This window comes from Pseudorca crassidens, chromosome 16, assembly GCF_039906515.1.
Source record: "Pseudorca crassidens isolate mPseCra1 chromosome 16, mPseCra1.hap1, whole genome shotgun sequence".
Taxonomy (NCBI): Eukaryota; Metazoa; Chordata; class Mammalia; order Artiodactyla; family Delphinidae; genus Pseudorca; species Pseudorca crassidens.
Genome location: NC_090311.1, coordinates 55970331 through 55987922, shown reverse-complemented (window position 1 = coordinate 55987922; position 17592 = coordinate 55970331). Strand labels below are relative to the sequence as shown.

The 17592-nt window shown below is 46.8% G+C and overlaps 1 protein-coding gene across 29 annotated transcripts in view; it reads right to left on the bottom strand.

Moving 5' to 3' along the window:
• Window positions 1-17592, bottom strand: part of KCNMA1 (potassium calcium-activated channel subfamily M alpha 1) — a 748425-nt gene that overhangs the window by 211962 nt on the left and 518871 nt on the right. For all 29 annotated transcript variants that reach the window (XR_010935922.1, XM_067710429.1, XM_067710402.1 and 26 more), the window contains exon 10: window positions 1844-1954. Coding sequence is in view for 28 of the 29 variants with exons in the window: in XM_067710429.1 (XP_067566530.1) it covers window positions 1844-1954 (111 nt within the window). In the remaining variant the exon portion in view is untranslated. The remainder of the gene's footprint in view (window positions 1-1843; window positions 1955-17592) is intronic.

Sequence of the window (17592 nt, the reverse complement as noted above, 5' to 3'; positions counted from 1 at the left end):
TTCTTAGTACTCAGTCATGATCGTAACAGCTAATGTTCTTAGTACTCAGTAACGATCATAACCGCTGATGTTCCTGAGCATTTACTATGTGGCAGCTACCATCCTAAGCACTTGACAAGTATTAACTCATTTAAACCTCAAAAACAACTCTACAGGAAGGGATGCTATTAACCCAAAGCTTTGAGAGGTTAATTAACTGGGCCATGGACGACAAGGCTGACACTGATAGATGCTGGGGTCCTAGCAATTGAAGCAGTAACAGCCAGCTTGTTGATTCAGACTAAGGCAGTGGGTGAGAGAAAAGCAGCCGCCTGTGCAAATCCAGCCAGTCTTCCAGATCCGGGACAAGCCAGTCCTCCTTCAGGAAGCCTGCCTGCCCCGGAAATACAAGGAGTGGTGCCCTCTCCCCGATACAGATGCCCCGTGTGATTCTGCCACTTGATTAAACTGACATCAGTCCGTTACTGGAGGATCCATGTTGTGCTCCAATTGCTGCACAGGTGCTCATCTTGACATGCCAAACCAAGATGAGGGCAGAACCTATACACTATACTTGTCTTGAACCTTCCAAACGCTCAGCAGAGGATGGGCCCCACAGCTGGCCATCGGCGGCTAAGCAGTTAATTGGATCTGTGGGTTCTGCTCCTGTGCCCGTGGCCTGGCTGGTCTTTTCAGAACTTGGATAAGTCAGTGCTAAGAAGAAAAATGCTGGTGCTCAGACATGGTCAGTTTCATATTCACAAATGCCGAAAGGAAGGAGATGCACCGGATAGCTATAGGAAAGTCAACCACGTTGGGATCTCAGAGCAGGACTGAGTCCTGGGTGGTCAAGCCCACACGGAGCCAACACCAACGTGTGAGCTTTGTACCTTGGCAACATGGGGCTAAGACTGGCCCCCATGATAGCCCCATCTCCATAAAGGAAGAGGGTGCCACCCACGTCAACATGCCTGTATCCCCCAACTCTCCACCCCTGTTACGGACTACCTTTTACCTAAAAGGGGATCAGGCAAAGAACTTGCTTTCCTCACCTGTAAAACAAACTTGATAAGACCTACCTCCTAAGTACATTGGGCAGCCTAATGTATTTTCTCTCTCATGATAACAGCTAACATTTATTGAGCACTTACTGTGTGCCTGATTCTGCTCTGTATACTTGGAATGGATTACTTCTTTTCATGCTCAAAATAGCCCAAGAAACCATTGTGATCTCCCCATCTTATGGATGTGGAAACTGAGGCCCAGGGAGGTGAACTTGTTCAGTACTTGGTTGAGTCGGGATTCAGACTGAAGTCTGAGTCAAGCATGTACTCTTACGCCCTCTGTTGATTTCAGGAGAGGCTGTGGTGACCAGCACTGTGTCCTACACCGAAGGTTCCTAGGAACGACAGCTGTTGTTGTTACTGCTGCTACTACCCTGTACCCTGCTTCCTCTTATGTCTCTGTCTTGCTTGGCCACTATGTCAGTCCTGCACTCATAAAGAATCTACACCACACAGCTAATCACCCACACCAGACACTGTGGACACACCTGGATCGCATAGATCCAGACAGCTGAGGGGACAGTACTGACGTGTCTGACCCATAATGAATCCCACTGTTACTTGCCAGAATTGCTTCCACAGAGACAGATACTGCTCTTATTCACTGAACGAGTGCGTTGCTTCCTTTCCGTCAGTTCCAGAACATCCTCCCCAATGAGCCCAGCAGGGATCGTGGCTGATTCAACTCTGCTCTGCCCCCCGAATGCTGCCCTCACATCACCCCTCCTCCAGACACCTGGGGCGTCCCCCTAGAGGTGCCTGGTTGGGTGGAGGGTCTAGAAACAGCAGGGGCCTCTTACTTGTGAAGAAAGACAATCTCCACGTTGACATCATCCCGGTCCTTGTGCAGAAAGTCCTTCAGGAAGTTGGAAACGCTCTCCAGCGTGATGTGTCCACAGACCACAATGTGCCTGCATGGGAGAGGCCAGTTAGATGAGGCCAGCCCAGCGATGCCCCGGCACCCACCCGCGGCCAGACAGAGGAAGCGCGCAGCTGCAGGGAAGCATTCGTCTCCCCCCAAGGAGGCTCCGTAAAGCCCAGCTCCCCTCCCCGGAGGGCAGTGAGGCAAAGCAGCGGGGCTGGAGGGTGCTCAGAGACTCTTTGACAGAAGACCATATGGCTTCTCACCTGATGCTGCACAAAATCCTATTAAAAGCCCAGCCGTTCGGCCAAGTGGTTTTATGCATTTAACAATAAGTGACATTATGCTCGAGCTTAAACGCTGCATTATCAAGTCCCTTGCAGATTCATATCTCTCCCTTTCTGCCCACAAAGCGTCCTCCCGGGAGATTTACCGAATGAGTCTTGGTTTATGACATAGAGCTTATCAGGTAATGAGATAACAAATCTTGTTGAAATGATGATTTTGTGTGTAAGAAAGCGGACTTTTATCAGGGTGGCTAATGTGCAGCTTGACACATTATGGGCTCTGCTGGCCATAAGCACTAAAAAGGAAATTTTGCACTTTTCCGCCATAACTCCTCTGACGACGGGGGCATGTAACACTTTACAGTAAGTGAGCATTACTCAGGGCTAAATGGGGATGGGACACCTATGGAATCTGAGATCGTGCCACAGGCAGGCTGTGCATCCCCAGACAGCTGCTTCCTTAGGGTGCCTGGGATTTCTATGAGAAACAAAGGAATTTACCTCAGGATGGGGAGAAAAGCTAGGAAGGGATGATGAAGACGGAATTGTCTGCCTTTATTTCGGGGTGGTTTGGACTTCTGTTTCTGGAGATGGTAACTCCCCCTGAGGAGATGAGCCCAAGGAAGAAAGAACAGTCTCCCCAACATCTTTGGGCTCCTGGACCAATCTGACTTTGACACTGGGCTATACTATGGCCACTTATACTTATTACATATGATGCTTAGTCAGGAGGAAGCTCTTTGGTGCAAGAGTTAGCCCCGTGACTGACTGTGGAGATAAAACCTGCTGGCTTCTACTAAAGAGACTGCAGCAAAAGGCTCAGCCCAGATCCCTGTGCCCCTCAGGCTGACAGTGACAGAGGCTGACTGCCTGGCTGGGCTGTGAGGCACGGACAGGTGGTGAACACGAAGCACGGTCATTTTGCGGGGAAATTTAGAACGGCCAGGCCCCTTGCACTTCATAATTGCTCTGTGCACATTCCAATAAGGCAGAAAAGCTCATTGGCTGGAGGCGGCTCCTAAGAGAAGGCAGCGATGATTGCTTATGCGATGTTCCATTAGATGCCATTACAAGAGCCTGCCCTTTTCGGTGTAATTTGGTGCTTGACTAAGTGTGCGAGAATAATGCAGTAAACTCATCGGTGAAAGGATAATGATGCAGAACAAAGAGTAAATCAATAATACGCATGATGCAGTTAATAATATCACCATTATGGACCGTTATTGTTACGGTGCTGCACTTAGCGATCGGGCAAGTGGAGGCCCTTGGAGGGGGGATTGTGGAATGTCAGTGGGCTCCCTCAGAAGTGACGTTTTAATATAATCACTTTGTTCTCAAGCCAGTACCTACTAGGTTAAGGGAGGTCCCTTGGCCACTGATTCAAATTTTATGCCCCCAAACCCGTATGACTAAGTTCCTTCTGAAACACACAGTATGTATGTCAGAATACATGATGTAAGTTGAACAACTGGACTATAAACATTTTCATCAGGTCATATCTGAAACTGTTTCTTGTGGCGAACGTGCATTTATGTGGACAAAACAAGCTGCAAGTGAATATGCATGTTCTGAATAAGACTTCTGATTTTGAACTTGCCAAGTATGTTCAGAAAATGGTTGAGAAACAGTATATCCCTCCTGATATCTGACCTCTCCACAAATGACAGTGGGGCTTTTTGGGGGCAATTCTAATGCTTTCTGCTTACAAACTTCCGTCACGGAGAACAAGGCCAGCATGAATCCAATGTATGGGCACCTCTGCAGGACAGATATGTGACTGGAACTCTTCCCGAAAGTAAGCCAGATTTCACTCCCTGCTCTGCCACCAAGGACGTGTGTGATCCTGGGCAAGCTACTTATCCCCATTCGATTGAAGAGGGAGCTGAGAGGTTAATACTACCCATCCAGCCGCCTGCACCAGGCATCGCAGAGCTCAAAGTTCTATACCAGCATAAGCCTGGTTACCAGTCAGAGCTAGACTCAAGTCAATGATAGGTCCAGGGAAATGCCAGAACATTCAACCTTCCTATCCTGTACGCAAAGAACTGAATGAACATCTGCCAGCACTCCCTTTTCCTCCTCTGAGCTCATTCATCTCCAGGACAGATGTGTGGGAAGCAGAGGGGAAGGAGATGAGTCCACCCTCTTACCCTTGAATCAAAGATTCAGCCAGCTGATTTATTCAGCCTTAGAAAGAGACAGGGTTCTTTTAGTTGAAAATGTGCTGGGTACATATAAAATATATTCCAATGCAATCAATATTATCCCTTAAGCCTTTAATTAGCTTTCACTTCTCTTAAGAAGCAGACAAATGTTGGCAGGAGAGGGGAGAAAAAAAGGACTGACTTTTCTAATGTGGTGCTAGCTGTCCAATACCATTCCAGACAATTGAAAATATATATCTTTAAGCTACAGCATGATTTCTGAGGTGGAGAGCAGACTTTATCAAAAAGGAAGAAAAAAAATCTTCCTTCAACATAATTGGTATTTTTGCTCAGGAAAAGCGAGAGTGATTGAAAGCAGACTGCCTTTTTGCCCAAGAAGAGTTATTAAGTACACTATCATGGCAACCTTGGAGAACCCATATTGTTCCAATCTGTCCTCTATCTGACTTGAAGATTTACGGCTTCCTCCTTTTGTGCCAATAATCATTTCCCTCCATTTTGTTTTCCGTACAGTGGAAGCTATCAAGGAGCCCACATATTGAAAATGTTTGAATGCAGTTAGAAGAGATGGATGGAGAGAAGCTGCCTCTCTAAATCAGCATCTGCATTAGAAGATCTGCTCCCACCAGCCCGTATCTGAGGGATCACTAGGGGCCCTGCAGGAGTGCAAGGGATGGATGGTGAAAGGGGAAATGTTATTTTCCAGAAATATTTTCAGGACTTTTGAAAATTCCATGGGCAATAGTTTGAAGAAAGCTGTTACTGCTGGGAGAAGAGAAGCAGAATTTCTCACATCTTCAGTGACTGAAAATATAATTGAAAATACTCTAAGATTGAGAGCAGGGTGTGCCCTCCTTGGAAGCAGAGTGATGGCTGTTCACGGTGCATGATTTGAGAAATGCCAAAAAGATCTTCATCTAAAATTCTCTCTGTCGGGTTCCTTGACACCTACAAATCTACCATGTGAGATTCATACTTTGATAGCCCTGGGGTAGCTCAGCTCAGACACCAAGTAACCAAATAGTCTTGGGCAAGGCACCCATTCTGCATTTTACAACTGTAATGTCAGAGTCTCCGAGGGGCTGGAGCTAGAACCTGATTCATGAGGTTATCTTGAGGATTTATTTAAACAGATAATACATGCAAAGGGCCTAGTAAAGAGTCTGGGCCATTTTAAGAATGATTAAATGGTAGGATTCATGTGATATCTGTAAATCAGGATGTAACAGATATGAAGTGCTCTATGGCTCCTGGAGTCTCTCTCACCTGATCCTCAAACAACCCTGTGTTGCTACTATTTGTATCTTTTCAAATAACCTCTCTGAACCTCAATTTCCTTAAGTCATGTGCCTGACGTCCCACGGCAGGTAAAGTGACTTGCCCAGCATATGAGCCAGGTGTCAGCCTCTAACTCTCACCAAGACAAAGGTGATGAAATGGAGAGAGCAGAGGTTTGGGTATTTCAGCTTCCGCTCCTTCACGACAGACAGGGCTGGGCCAACAAAAGGTCCTCTCAGACACATGGTGGAGGAGACGTCGGAGGGTCCTCCCTGGGCCAGGAGAGAGGCCCTGACTTAAAGCATCACCACTTTGTGGTATCACGGGATTCTAGCTGCGTCTAATCAGCCAGGCCAGCGAGCTCAAGACAGCAAAGGCTGAGTGACAACAAACTCTAGACCAAGTTTTGAACTGAAGCCACCCAATTTGGCAAGACAAAGGGCTGCAAGGGGATATAAATGTCCATTTTAGATACTTTATGCCATGTCCAGCCCAAGGTTCCAGAACACAACAAAAAGCTAAAAGATTCACTGACAACAGAGAATATTTAGGAAAGTTAGCTATGAAGGGCTCTAACGTTCTTCCCATCTGCGGCTCTGGACTTGAACGTTTTTAGACTACCAGCAATCTTAATGATGGGTGTCTACAGGGCCTGGCCACTCAAGTTTGTGAAGATGGCCAACAAACCTAAATCATTAACCATTCCTGATGTGATGGTCTTTCTGGTTTTTAAAGTTTTCTCAAGTCCTGTGAACAACTCTTTCTTGGGATAAACTAATTTTAATGGCTTGGATTAAAAGATCCAACTCAGATACGCGAGGAACCATCTTAAACGCCAAAATAGTAGCCGATGGCATTCTGTGGGAAGGAGTTACTCATCCAGCGTAAGCAAGCATGCCTGGTTTGGGTAAGGGCCAGAAACATGGGATGGATTGGATCAGGAGTGGGTAACGCTAGTGTGCCATGGAGCAGGCTTGGCATCAAGGGGGCTGAGTGTGACTTAACCAGAAGAAGAATGATGCTTGACCATTACAAACTCTATCAGCTTCACCAGAACGCTGCCAGTTGCTTATTTCCTGGGTACGTCTTCACTAAATACACACTGGGGTGCCCCTCCCATTGTTAACCATCTCCACTTCCAGAAGGAAACCCTGCACATTATCCTCACTCTGTCGACACCTTTCTTGGAGATGGGCCAGGAATGCCAGAATGCCCCAGCTGAGTTGGAACTTCAGTTTCAGAACTCAATTCCACTGGTGTCTTTGAGAATGGATCACTCGGGGACCTGACTCATGACAGGAGGCATAAGAGGACAGGGTGGGGTCTCCCAGACAAAGCTTCCCAAGGTTCCAGCAAATGAGGCACCCAGAGATCCACTGAGGTGGCGTGTAGCTCAATGAGAACATCTACACACTTTTAAAAAGACTCCGGTAATGTTTCTTAAAGCCAGTGGGCTTTGAGAAGGTGCCAATGATAGGCTTCCTTCCACGCTCTCCCGTTCTTCTTAGTCTCAGGATGGCCCTTGGTGTATGTTTAGTCTAGTACCTGCATTATTTTGATATGGAAACAGAGGTCCAGAGATCAGTGCAAGGTGAATGCCAGAGCATGGGCAGACCTACCCCCTCGGCTTGATGTCTTCTAAACTGAAACAGCTGGTGCCCCTGAAAGGAGCCTGGGCTAGGAATCAGGAGACTGGGGCGGGGGGTGGGGGGTTGTCCTGTGTGACCCGGGGCCAATCACTAGAAAATGAAGAGACGCAGACTGACGGGGCCGCACCCACAGATGCTGCTGCATCCTCTCTCGGCATTCCAGTTCTCTGTCCCCACCCTAATCCATGCCATCCTATCTTCTCTAGACATCTGCAATAGCTTCTTAATTCGGTCCCCTGTTTACTCCCCTCCCCCCCCCCAAAAAAAAAGAAAGCTGAGGAGTGAGGACTGAGGCAAATTCGACTGCATCACGTCCCACGAGGGCAGGGCGGTCTCAGATCTCTCTTTCGCTGAGCCTCACTCTAGGAAGACAATGTAAAATGCATAGCTCTGGGCTGTTTACTTTTAAAGACACTATATCCATCTTCACTGGAACAAGTATAAAGAACTTAAAAAACCCATAGCTATCCTGCCACAATAAACCACACGGAGTAAATTGAAAATCCTATACAGCTTTCCCTGAATACACTGCGCTCACTTTGTCAAAGAGGTAGATGAAATGTGGCATATATTGATCTAGATGCCTCTGTAAAACTATAATATTTATATCAAATACATATGCTAGAATTTTGTCTGTCCCTCTGCCGAGCCTTCTAATCATGCTTTCCTCATCCTACCTCTCACTCCCAGCGCCTCCCACTGTTGGAAATTGTATCTGATGGGAATGCATTTTAAGAAGGACCTGTCAGCGGAATTCGACAGCATTTTATCACATAGAAAGCAGGGCAGGGGTGACGAAAGACCCCACGACCCAAATCACACAGTGGTCCGTCCTCAAAGTTCATGCTGCCCCTCCTAGGTTGAACTGAAGCCATTCAGGGTCTACATAACTCTCTCTCCAAGACTCTGTCTCTCATGCAAGCTGAGATTCAGGAAGGTTCTGGGCTTTACGTTCTGTCTCACCTGGTAGTGCTTTTTGTGGCTGCTTCATCAGGCAGCTTCCCCCGATTTGGGGCACGTCCTTTAGAGCAACAGTTACCCAGGTTTTCCCTTTAAGGCTCATGACCCCACTGCCCAAAGGAAGAAGGTTAATCCTAATCCTGCCTCCCCACTGCCGCTGGTAGCAAGAGCCCGTCGCAAAGGAACTGCCTTCCACGGGGGGTGACTGTCTTCAGCAAACAAAAGCTAACTCCAGGCTGTGTGGGCCCCGTCCTTCCATGCCACCCTGAGGGCTAGCTCAGGACCCCCAAAACTTGCTGGGCTTTCAAGAACTGTCTATTGACCAATGGAACAGTTGGCGAAGTGTGCCTGGCTTGGACACCCTATGTCATAGGAAGTGCAGAAGAAATTTTAGTTAGTTAACTGCAAGCCTGCAGATCATTGGCTGATTCTGCCACCTCCGATCTACCACCGTGTCTCGTTTGTGAGAGGACAGTCCATGTAAAGAGGACAAAAATGAAAATAAAAAAATTGTGGGCATCTATGGAGCTCATGATCCCAAACCCTGGTTTTAACTCCTTCCTGTTAAAACAGGTGAAAAAACAAAAGCAAGCCAACAACAACAACGGAAACAAAACCAAGGAGGTTCGGAGATAATTGTCTACCCAGGGCCCACATCTAGTACCTTGCTAACTGCAAAGGAAGAAAATGTCTTTTCCCTCCTAGTAAGGAAGAGGATAAAGTAATCATCTTATCCAGCTGTCAACAGAGCTATGCTGGAGGAGACAGACTGTTTAGCTGTTTCCCTAAATGGGGGCAGAGCTGAGCAAATAGATCCCAACAGTGCGGCAAAGGCACCTCTGTAAAACAGAGCCCCAAGGTCAGAGGACAGACTACTGACAGCCCCAACAGAGAACACTGGGACGTCCTGACAAGACCAGAGCTTTCTGCATGAAGAGAGTGTATCTCATCCTAGGCAGACAGTCAGGACCTAAACCACACAGAGGGATCTGTATCTGCACCTCCACCATCCCAAGTCACAATCAGACCTCCATAACCACACCAGGCACGAGGAAAGATCACACACCTTTTGTAGCTTGTTGCCTAAAAGGAACTTCAGTCCAAGTCTTAAAAATAGATACTGAGAACCTCAGAGCAGGAGATGTTGGCTGTATTTACCAGTCCAGCATGTACCCTCCTTTCAACAGCACCTCATTTTTTGGGAAAAATTAAAATAGTTTAAATTTTTAAATGATGTCAAAGAGAGTTTAGGGTTTATAAATTAATTAATTTTTGATCTTTCCTCATTGGATTTGGCTATAGGAAGAGACTGCAGTTACCTAAATGTACAGATTCGTAAAATCAGGTGCTAGATTTGTTTTGGACACACACACATATATACACACACACAACTTTTTTTTTTTTTTTGACAACGTCTTCAAAGTACTTGCAAAGAAAAATGCATTGATCAGACCACGGTGAGGGCCCAGCGCTCTGGTTGTCTACAATGGCGTTCGTGATAAGATTAAGCAAAAACCTAAACCTTGGCCTGGGGAAAGGATGGAGGGAGAGGTGTGAGAAGAGGACATGCAGATAAGCCCTGCTTCTGCTGCTTGTGCACGTAATTAAGAAGCCGCTCCTCATCTGGAGCACGGGCTCTGTCCAACCTAAAGAGTAGCACCTCATTTTTAATTTGGGGAACCACCCGTCCCCAATCCGATGTAGTCTTGGGACCTTTAACCACGGTTCCCTGCCCAAACTAGGCCAACCAGAGCTTTTCAATCTTAAATGAAGGGACCCTAAGTTAACGGTGGGAACTGACTGATCCTGATGGTGAAACCCTGTAAGGACTTCCACTGAGTTGCTGCATGCTGGATCCCAGGGCTGCTTTTCTAGCTAATCTCTGTCCTTTCCGAGATCTTCAGCTTTCCTCTGAATGTCATAAGATACTCTAACCTCCGAAAAAGAAAATTCCTTTTCTGCTGAAGTCAGCAAGAATCAGTTTCTGTTGCCTATATCCAAAGAATCCTAACTGTAGCATTTGTTTACTTTAGCTTCTCATTGAATTCTCACAATAACCCAGCATGCAGGTTTTATCACCACTATTTTGTTTTTTTTCTCCTCCTTCCTTCCTTCCTGGAAAAGGACTCACACAGCTTCTTAAGTAAGCAATTCCATAATGGCCCACTTCTCACAAATTACACCGGTTCTTCCTTGTGTCTCTCCCCAACACCCTCCCTCACTCCTCTGCATTTTATCCATCCACTACTGCAGGGCTTGGTGGCCTTTGGCCATTTTTAAGTAAGCCAATCTTTCTTTGATCTGATTCTTCCTATCCTAGGTGGTTCTCTGCTCTTACAGAGAAATCCAGGCACTGAACAGCACTTTCCTCTATTCAGATCAAATCAGATTTGCCTGTTTCCACTTGGTAATGATGCTTCTGAACAGAGGCACCAAGTGGAGAGAGTATGGAGGCAAAAGTCAGCTACACCCTTTGGGGATGAAGGTGGAACAGAGGGAGAATGAGTCCAGGCAAAGAAATGGTCCTTAATTTTCCCTTGTAGAGGGGAGGTATTCTAGCTTTGATGTGCAAAGTGAGTCCCACCTCCTTCCTGAACAGCCCTGGTAAATAATGCATCATGGCCCTAAAACATGTGCTGCTGGGATTGACTCTCCCATAACCACAATCAAGTTGACACATCCTGGCCTCGTTCCCCAGCCACACCCAAGGGTGTTGCCCCAGCTAGCATATGTTGCTAGCCATCCACTTTGAGTAGACCCCAAAACATTAAGCCTCCATCTGGGAGCCTCCACACATAAGTACTGGGAGGATTCTACCAGTTCCAGAGCTTGCTAAGGCATAGGATGCCACAGAAGGACTTTGTCAGATATGGAAATGATGGGAACTCAGGGTGGCAGCAGCAGTTCCCCTACCTCCCAAATCTTTTCACACCCCTCTCTCACTGGGTCCATCGTTAGACCCATAGCTTTTTAGATGCACAAGTCACCCCACTGTTACCTCTGCCCCAACTACTCTAACGGGTACATTTAACAATGTGAATCATCAACTTGCTTTTAGGAGCATTCCCTCTAAAATGCCTGTAGCCTTCATGATTCTTTTATACCTTCATTATTTTATTGAACAAAGTTCCTGCCAAAAGAGCATTTCACGGGGACGATGCTCCTCTGTGATCCAGCTTCTGTTTATTATCTGTGCTGCCGAAGCGCGCACCACCCAGCTTCTGTTTATCGGCTACTGGCTCCTTGGATGGCTCTGATTGGTCCAAGTCTCAGATAAGCTCCAGGAGAGCAAGAATCACATTTTCTTGTTCATCCTTTGAACCACAGCACCTAGCAGAGCGCCTGGACCGTAACAGGGCTCAAATAATTGTTAGTTGAGCAAATACGTTGGGATAGGAGCTTTCCTAGATCTGTTCTATATACTAGCTGGCATTTGCCTTTGAGGTCAGTGGCTAAGGCCATAAAACCTCCCACAAGATGGGCACGCATCTATCTCTGAACATGTGTCCTTACTGAGAAGGTATAGTGGGGGAGATAAGATTGTTTTTACTGACAAGTGGTACCCACATTTGGAGCAGCCCCTGTGGTTCTGGGGGTGGGAGCAGGTCATTGTTTCCCAATACCAGTAACAGACGTGGAGGCACAGAATCAAGTTTCCATGGGTTTCACGTTGCATGAGCCTCTAAAGGTTTTTTTTTTTTTTAATAAAAAGAGCCCTCGGACTTGGGCAGTTAGAAAGTTTCCTGGTTTATTTTCAGTGTATGATGGCAGCATCAGTGGGATGAACACCAGATCTACTGGGAACCACTGTGCACGACTCTGGAAAGACTTCTATGAGAATGGATGACACAGCCGGAAGACAGAAACCACGGGGCAACTTAGTCTTGCCTGGTTGTGTTTGTTCTTTACATTCAGAATCTACCCAGGAAGCATTCACCCAATCAAATGTGAGGTTAAGCAGAAAGAATCTTCAGGGATTATAATTAGAAAAGTCACATTCAGAGTTCTTTTTCTTTAATGAAGAAAGAATATTTGAGAATGCAAGTCTAAGTCTGGATATGACTTTGTTTTTTAAGGTACACAGTTCATCTCCCACCTACCTTTCTATTCTTGTTTTCAGAACAACAGCTGGAACATTTTGATAAGCGTGTGGAAGGGAAGAGAGACAGCAGAAAAGTGTGGAGGGGGTGGGGCGGGGAGGGAGACAGCCTTCATTCCATTAGTATTATCAGGAGATTGATTTAATATGCACCCAAGTCTCTCCAAATAGAGCTTCAAGTTTAAAAAGGACTGAAGATCCAAAGCAGAGGCAAAGAGAGAAGTGCTCACATCCACAGCCACCAAGACCCCTCTCACTGGAAAGGGATACCGGGTACTTTACATTACACAATACAGCACCTAACGACACTTGCTTCTGGTATCTGCCCCTTGGTACTGAATTCCAGAAGTAGTCGAGGGGTCATTTTTCCAAAGTATTAGGGCAATCTCACTTTTTTTTCTTCCCCCCAAAGTTTAATGCTAATCAAACCAGAATGCCTAATCAGTCCAAGATGGCCTGTCAACTTGAATTATCTGTTTGTCTTCCTATTTACTCTGTCTGTCTGTCTACAGTTCTTCATATCTCTGTGAAGATCAGTTATTGGGGCCTGTGTTTCCTTCTGACTAGAATGGCTACCAGATGATCCTTCCTGGTGATATGCTGATGATTTGCTAATTTATGGCTTTTAAAATCTAGGAATCTGAAAACCTTGATGAGAGTTCAGGCTGGGAATCACGTGGACCCCGCGAGGAGAGGGCTGAATGGCTTACTTGTCAAGGGATCGAAGTTTGTATAAAATGCAAAGCTTCAGTGACATTTCAACCAGAGGGATGTCTGTGATGCAGAAATCATAAATGGCATCTTATAGGGACCATGCCTCCCAGGAGCAGCACAGGCCACGGAGGAGGGGGAGGGAGTGTGGCCCGAGCTACACGTGTGTGGGAAAGGAAAGGACATGGGGCTCAGCCCATGAATTAACCCCACGTCCTCTTCCCAAGCACTGGGGTCAGGCCTTCTCAGAAAGAGTAGAGAAAGAAGTGTTATTGTAGGGAGACCGTGACCTCTGGGAACCAAGTGGGGAGGTTTACACAAGCTCTGAGTTTGAACTCCCCGACCACTTTGGTGGCCAAATAATGTAACATATAGCTCAAGACAGATGTGGTGTACTTGGAGATTTTTATGGGTGTGCAGAAATACATTTATCCCCAGTGTCTGGCGTGTTGCAAGCACTCAATAAACACACGTGGACTAGATGAAGATGAAGCAAGACTCACGTCAGTTCTCTTTGGGGGCAGGAAATGGACTATGGGGGTAGATAAAAGAAGTCTTCGTAAAGAAATAATCCCTGTTCTGGTGCAGCAGACTGTTTAAGATTCCAATTCTTTTTTTAAACAGTGGTCTAGAACCAGGTGGGCAAAACCTGAGTGGTAGAGAAAATGGAATTTCCTGTTGATACAAGACAGCCAGGCAGGAGGGAAGAGAATGTGGTCTCGAAAAAGAACAAAGGATGCGGAGGGAGATGAAGGGCTTATTTCACATCAGAGGAAAGACACAAAATTAAATGACCTGATAATCAGGAAGCAGGGAAGGGAAGCAGGATGTCCTCTCCTGGTAAGTCAGCGGATAGCACTACTGCAGGCAAACTAGGCCTGAGAGAGAAATGATATTTTAAGACATAGTTTCTTGGAGGCAGAACTAAAGACCGATGGTTTCAGGAGGGGTTCCCGTAATACGAATTTTAAAACCTAGGGTGTTAGCTCCCCTTCGCCTAGGCGGCAACAGAAGCTGGGGTAGGTGGCTGTTGAACAGGTTGTAACAGCCCTTCCTCTGAGGTGTCACCTCTCTGGACCACTTTATCCCTGTAAATAATCCGTTTTGCTCTATAACAGCATCTTAGGTCTTTTTCGTTTTGGCCACACGTATTAAAATCTGTACTTGGCATTTTCTTTAGTCCTACCCTTGCCATTGTCTGTCAGTGCCACTGCCATTGCCCCCCGGAGACTGTAACCTCCACGTGACGGGTGCCGTGTGTAACTTGCTCACCACTGAATCTCTGGCACCCAACACCACCCAGCAACCTGCCCGACACGTACTGGCTGAATGTCTGCAGCCACAACGAGCGAACCAGCGAAGGTGATAACAGGAGTGGGTAGTGCGGCAGGTAACTGTGCTCTCTGTTCTTTCTTGAAATTTTGCTCTAAATTATTGAATGCTTTTTAAAACATGAGCGCTGACATGGAGGCACCTGATAAAGCACTCTGGTTCATTTTTAAACGGAAAAGCATGATAAAGGCTGCCCACCTCTACAGCTTTAAGGCTGCATCGTACAACCCTGAGGCCACACCTGAGGTCGAAGATAGACCGCCCAAACTCCCTCCTGAAGGACTCAGCCTCCTGAGGGTTAAAAGCTGAGGTTCCCACTCAAAGCTATGAAATAAAGCCAGGGAGTGTATGTATCTCGCCCAAGACTTTCCAGGAGGGACATCTGCTACCCTAGTTCTCACTGACCATTAGAAACCACCATCAAAGAAATGCCCTGAGCTGTGCAGACCGGCTGGGGAAGAGAAGGACCCAGATGGATACGTCTGCCTGGGCAGAGATGCTCTTCTCCAGATGGTAAGCAGGTTGGCTCTGCCCAGGAGGGAGCCCAAGCCTGATAGATCGCTACAATCCACCACGGCTGGTCCCCTAGGAAATGACCTCCCCAGGAAGGGGAGGAACTTGTTGAAATCCACAAATAAGGCACAAATTTCATTTTGGTCAATGATCTGTCTGTCCATCCTGGAGAGCCCCTCATTGTTAGACATGGTCAAGAGGTAAATACACTTCCAGTCTAACCAAATGAGAAAAATCAGGAAGAAGTGGTTTGGCCCGTCTCCACCTTTTTGTCCTTGACGCTGAGGCCAGGCTCCTTAGAGGCACTAGGTAAGCAGAAGGGGGAGACAGGCCCAAAGTGATGCTCGTGGTGCCTTTCTCTTCCTGGTCATTGTGTGTGCAATGTTCTGGCCCTACTGTGGGTAGAGGTGGAGGAAAGGATACAATGATAGGATCATGGAGTTTAGAGCAGAGAGGGGTCTCAAGAGATGATGTAGAGAAGCAGCATGGCCCAGTAGAGCAGACTGCCCCTGGGTTCAAATCCCAGATCAACCCTTTACTAGCTGTGCGATGTCAGGCAAGTCACCGCAAATGGAGATGAGAGTAATAGCTTCCTCACATGGTCGCCACGAGGATGGGGAAGGATGCAAGCGTTCGTAGATATAATGTGTAGTAATTATTACTGTCATAGAAGGCAGTCCCAGGGCTTGGGGCATATAGATTCATGTTCTCATTTCCAGAAGTATGTGGCACTCCTCGGTCTATGTAAGGAGGAGGTCTAAGAAAAGCCACGTCATTTACATTGCACTGTTTCGCTCTAAAACAATCTTAGGTCGTTTTTGTCTTTGCCACACAGCTTTGAAGACCGCTTTCTTGAACTGGAGCTAGAGCCAGGTTAGTCTGTGACAACTATTCCCCGACCAGAAGAGGGGCGCAGACGCCTCATGCCGCTGGGGGATCTTCCTCCTAGTAAGTTACAGTCAGCTTCCCATCCCCCTTTCTCTACTCCTTGCTCTCAACTGTCCGTCTCTCTCTCTGTGTCCTCCTAGCATTTGGCTGCCAGGAGTCAGTAGCATAGTCCAAACCCACCCACCCTCCCCTCTCCCAAACACCTGGCCTGGGACTCCCTCAGTTTCGGGACCCAGGAGCCCGTCATGGGAAGTACAATGTCTGGATGGCTCCCCAGCCCAGCTGCCTCTGACAAGGGGGTTAGGGCAGATGGATTCCTCTCTCTGGCCGATTATTTTCCATGGCCCTTGGCCACGTGACCTAGGACCATGATCTTGTCAGTTCTCATACACGAACCAGGAATGCGCTGAGTCACAAGCAGAGAAGAAACCTCTGGGGGAAACAGCAGGGGCTGTGGGAAGAAGAAGAGCGAGCTGGAACCCCAAAGGCCATGGGAGCCTCACCCCTCCACTCCCCCACCTCTGAGCAGCTTGGAGCTTACAGGAAGGGAAGGAGGCGGAGGCAGTGGCCTCGAGAGGCAGGCTGGGCTGCAGGAGAGCTACTCTTCTGAGTAAGATCTGAGGTCTCAGCCCAAGAGACTCACTGTCCCCAAGACCTCCGACTCAGAGAGACTGCCTGCCTTGACACTGATTGGACCTTTGGTTATCAACACCCAAGTCCCTATCTCAGGAGCGCCCCCTACCTCATAATGGATAAACGAGAGAAGGACTCACAGGCATCTCCCCACATCTACTGTTGGCTCTAGGTGTCTTGTGGGAGGTCAGGTGAGGAATGTTGATGAGAAAACATTGGCGTGAGCCTCTGTGGGCCCTGGATGTCGTGTCGCTGGTGAGGATGCTCTGGGGATGCTACGTGAAGTGTTTACATTATGTCAAACACACAGAACTGAAAATGAGGTGACAACGAAATCTTCATATTCTCCAATATCCTGAAATTGGGTGTAGCGTGAACAAAACCCCGAGGTTCTCTACCTAAATTTTTCTTTACTTTAAATAATCTTGGAATTTCCAAGTCGTGTGTCTCCTCAGCTTTGGGTTACACGTTACCTTGAGTTCTCTGACAAGTTAATGCATTGTTAGAGAGGTTATTTCTGAGCAAAATGTGCACTCGTAAACAAACCCCTTAACTATGTTTATGTTTTAATTACTTTCTGGGCCTCCAGATGAAATCTCAGGGAGAAAAGATACACGTACGTGTGTCCATGGGTATAGCACATATATTTATGCATACACAAAAACACGGGGCGAAGTGCGCTATTTTAAGAGTCTGAGCTCTATCTTTCAAAAAAGTTTAGCTGCTTTCCTTTTGCAAATGCATTTAATTTTATCTGGAAACTTTTTGACATTAGAAATAGAACAACTGTAGTTTCTCATTACGTTTGCTGCCAGAATCCATGCTTGGTTGCTCAACTAAAGACCTTATATTGCTAATTACTACCACATGCCCGTATCCCAAGCGAAAGAAAACTTATTGATTCTGACAGCCCATTCTCTCAACACTGAATTCCAAATGAAAACTCAAATTTTGGCCAAACATAACATTTCATCAATCTTGTTCTACTGACTGGAAAAACAACATCAAACAAAGGGTGCTAATGGCCCTTTATTACCGTTCCTTTCCCAGGCTTATATTTTCTGATGAAAGATCTAAGTGACCAAAGGGCTTCTTTAAACTACTTAGTAATTAGCTTTTGAACCAGGAAACAATGCGTAAAGTAAAGTGAACAGTCCCGGTGCTGATGACAG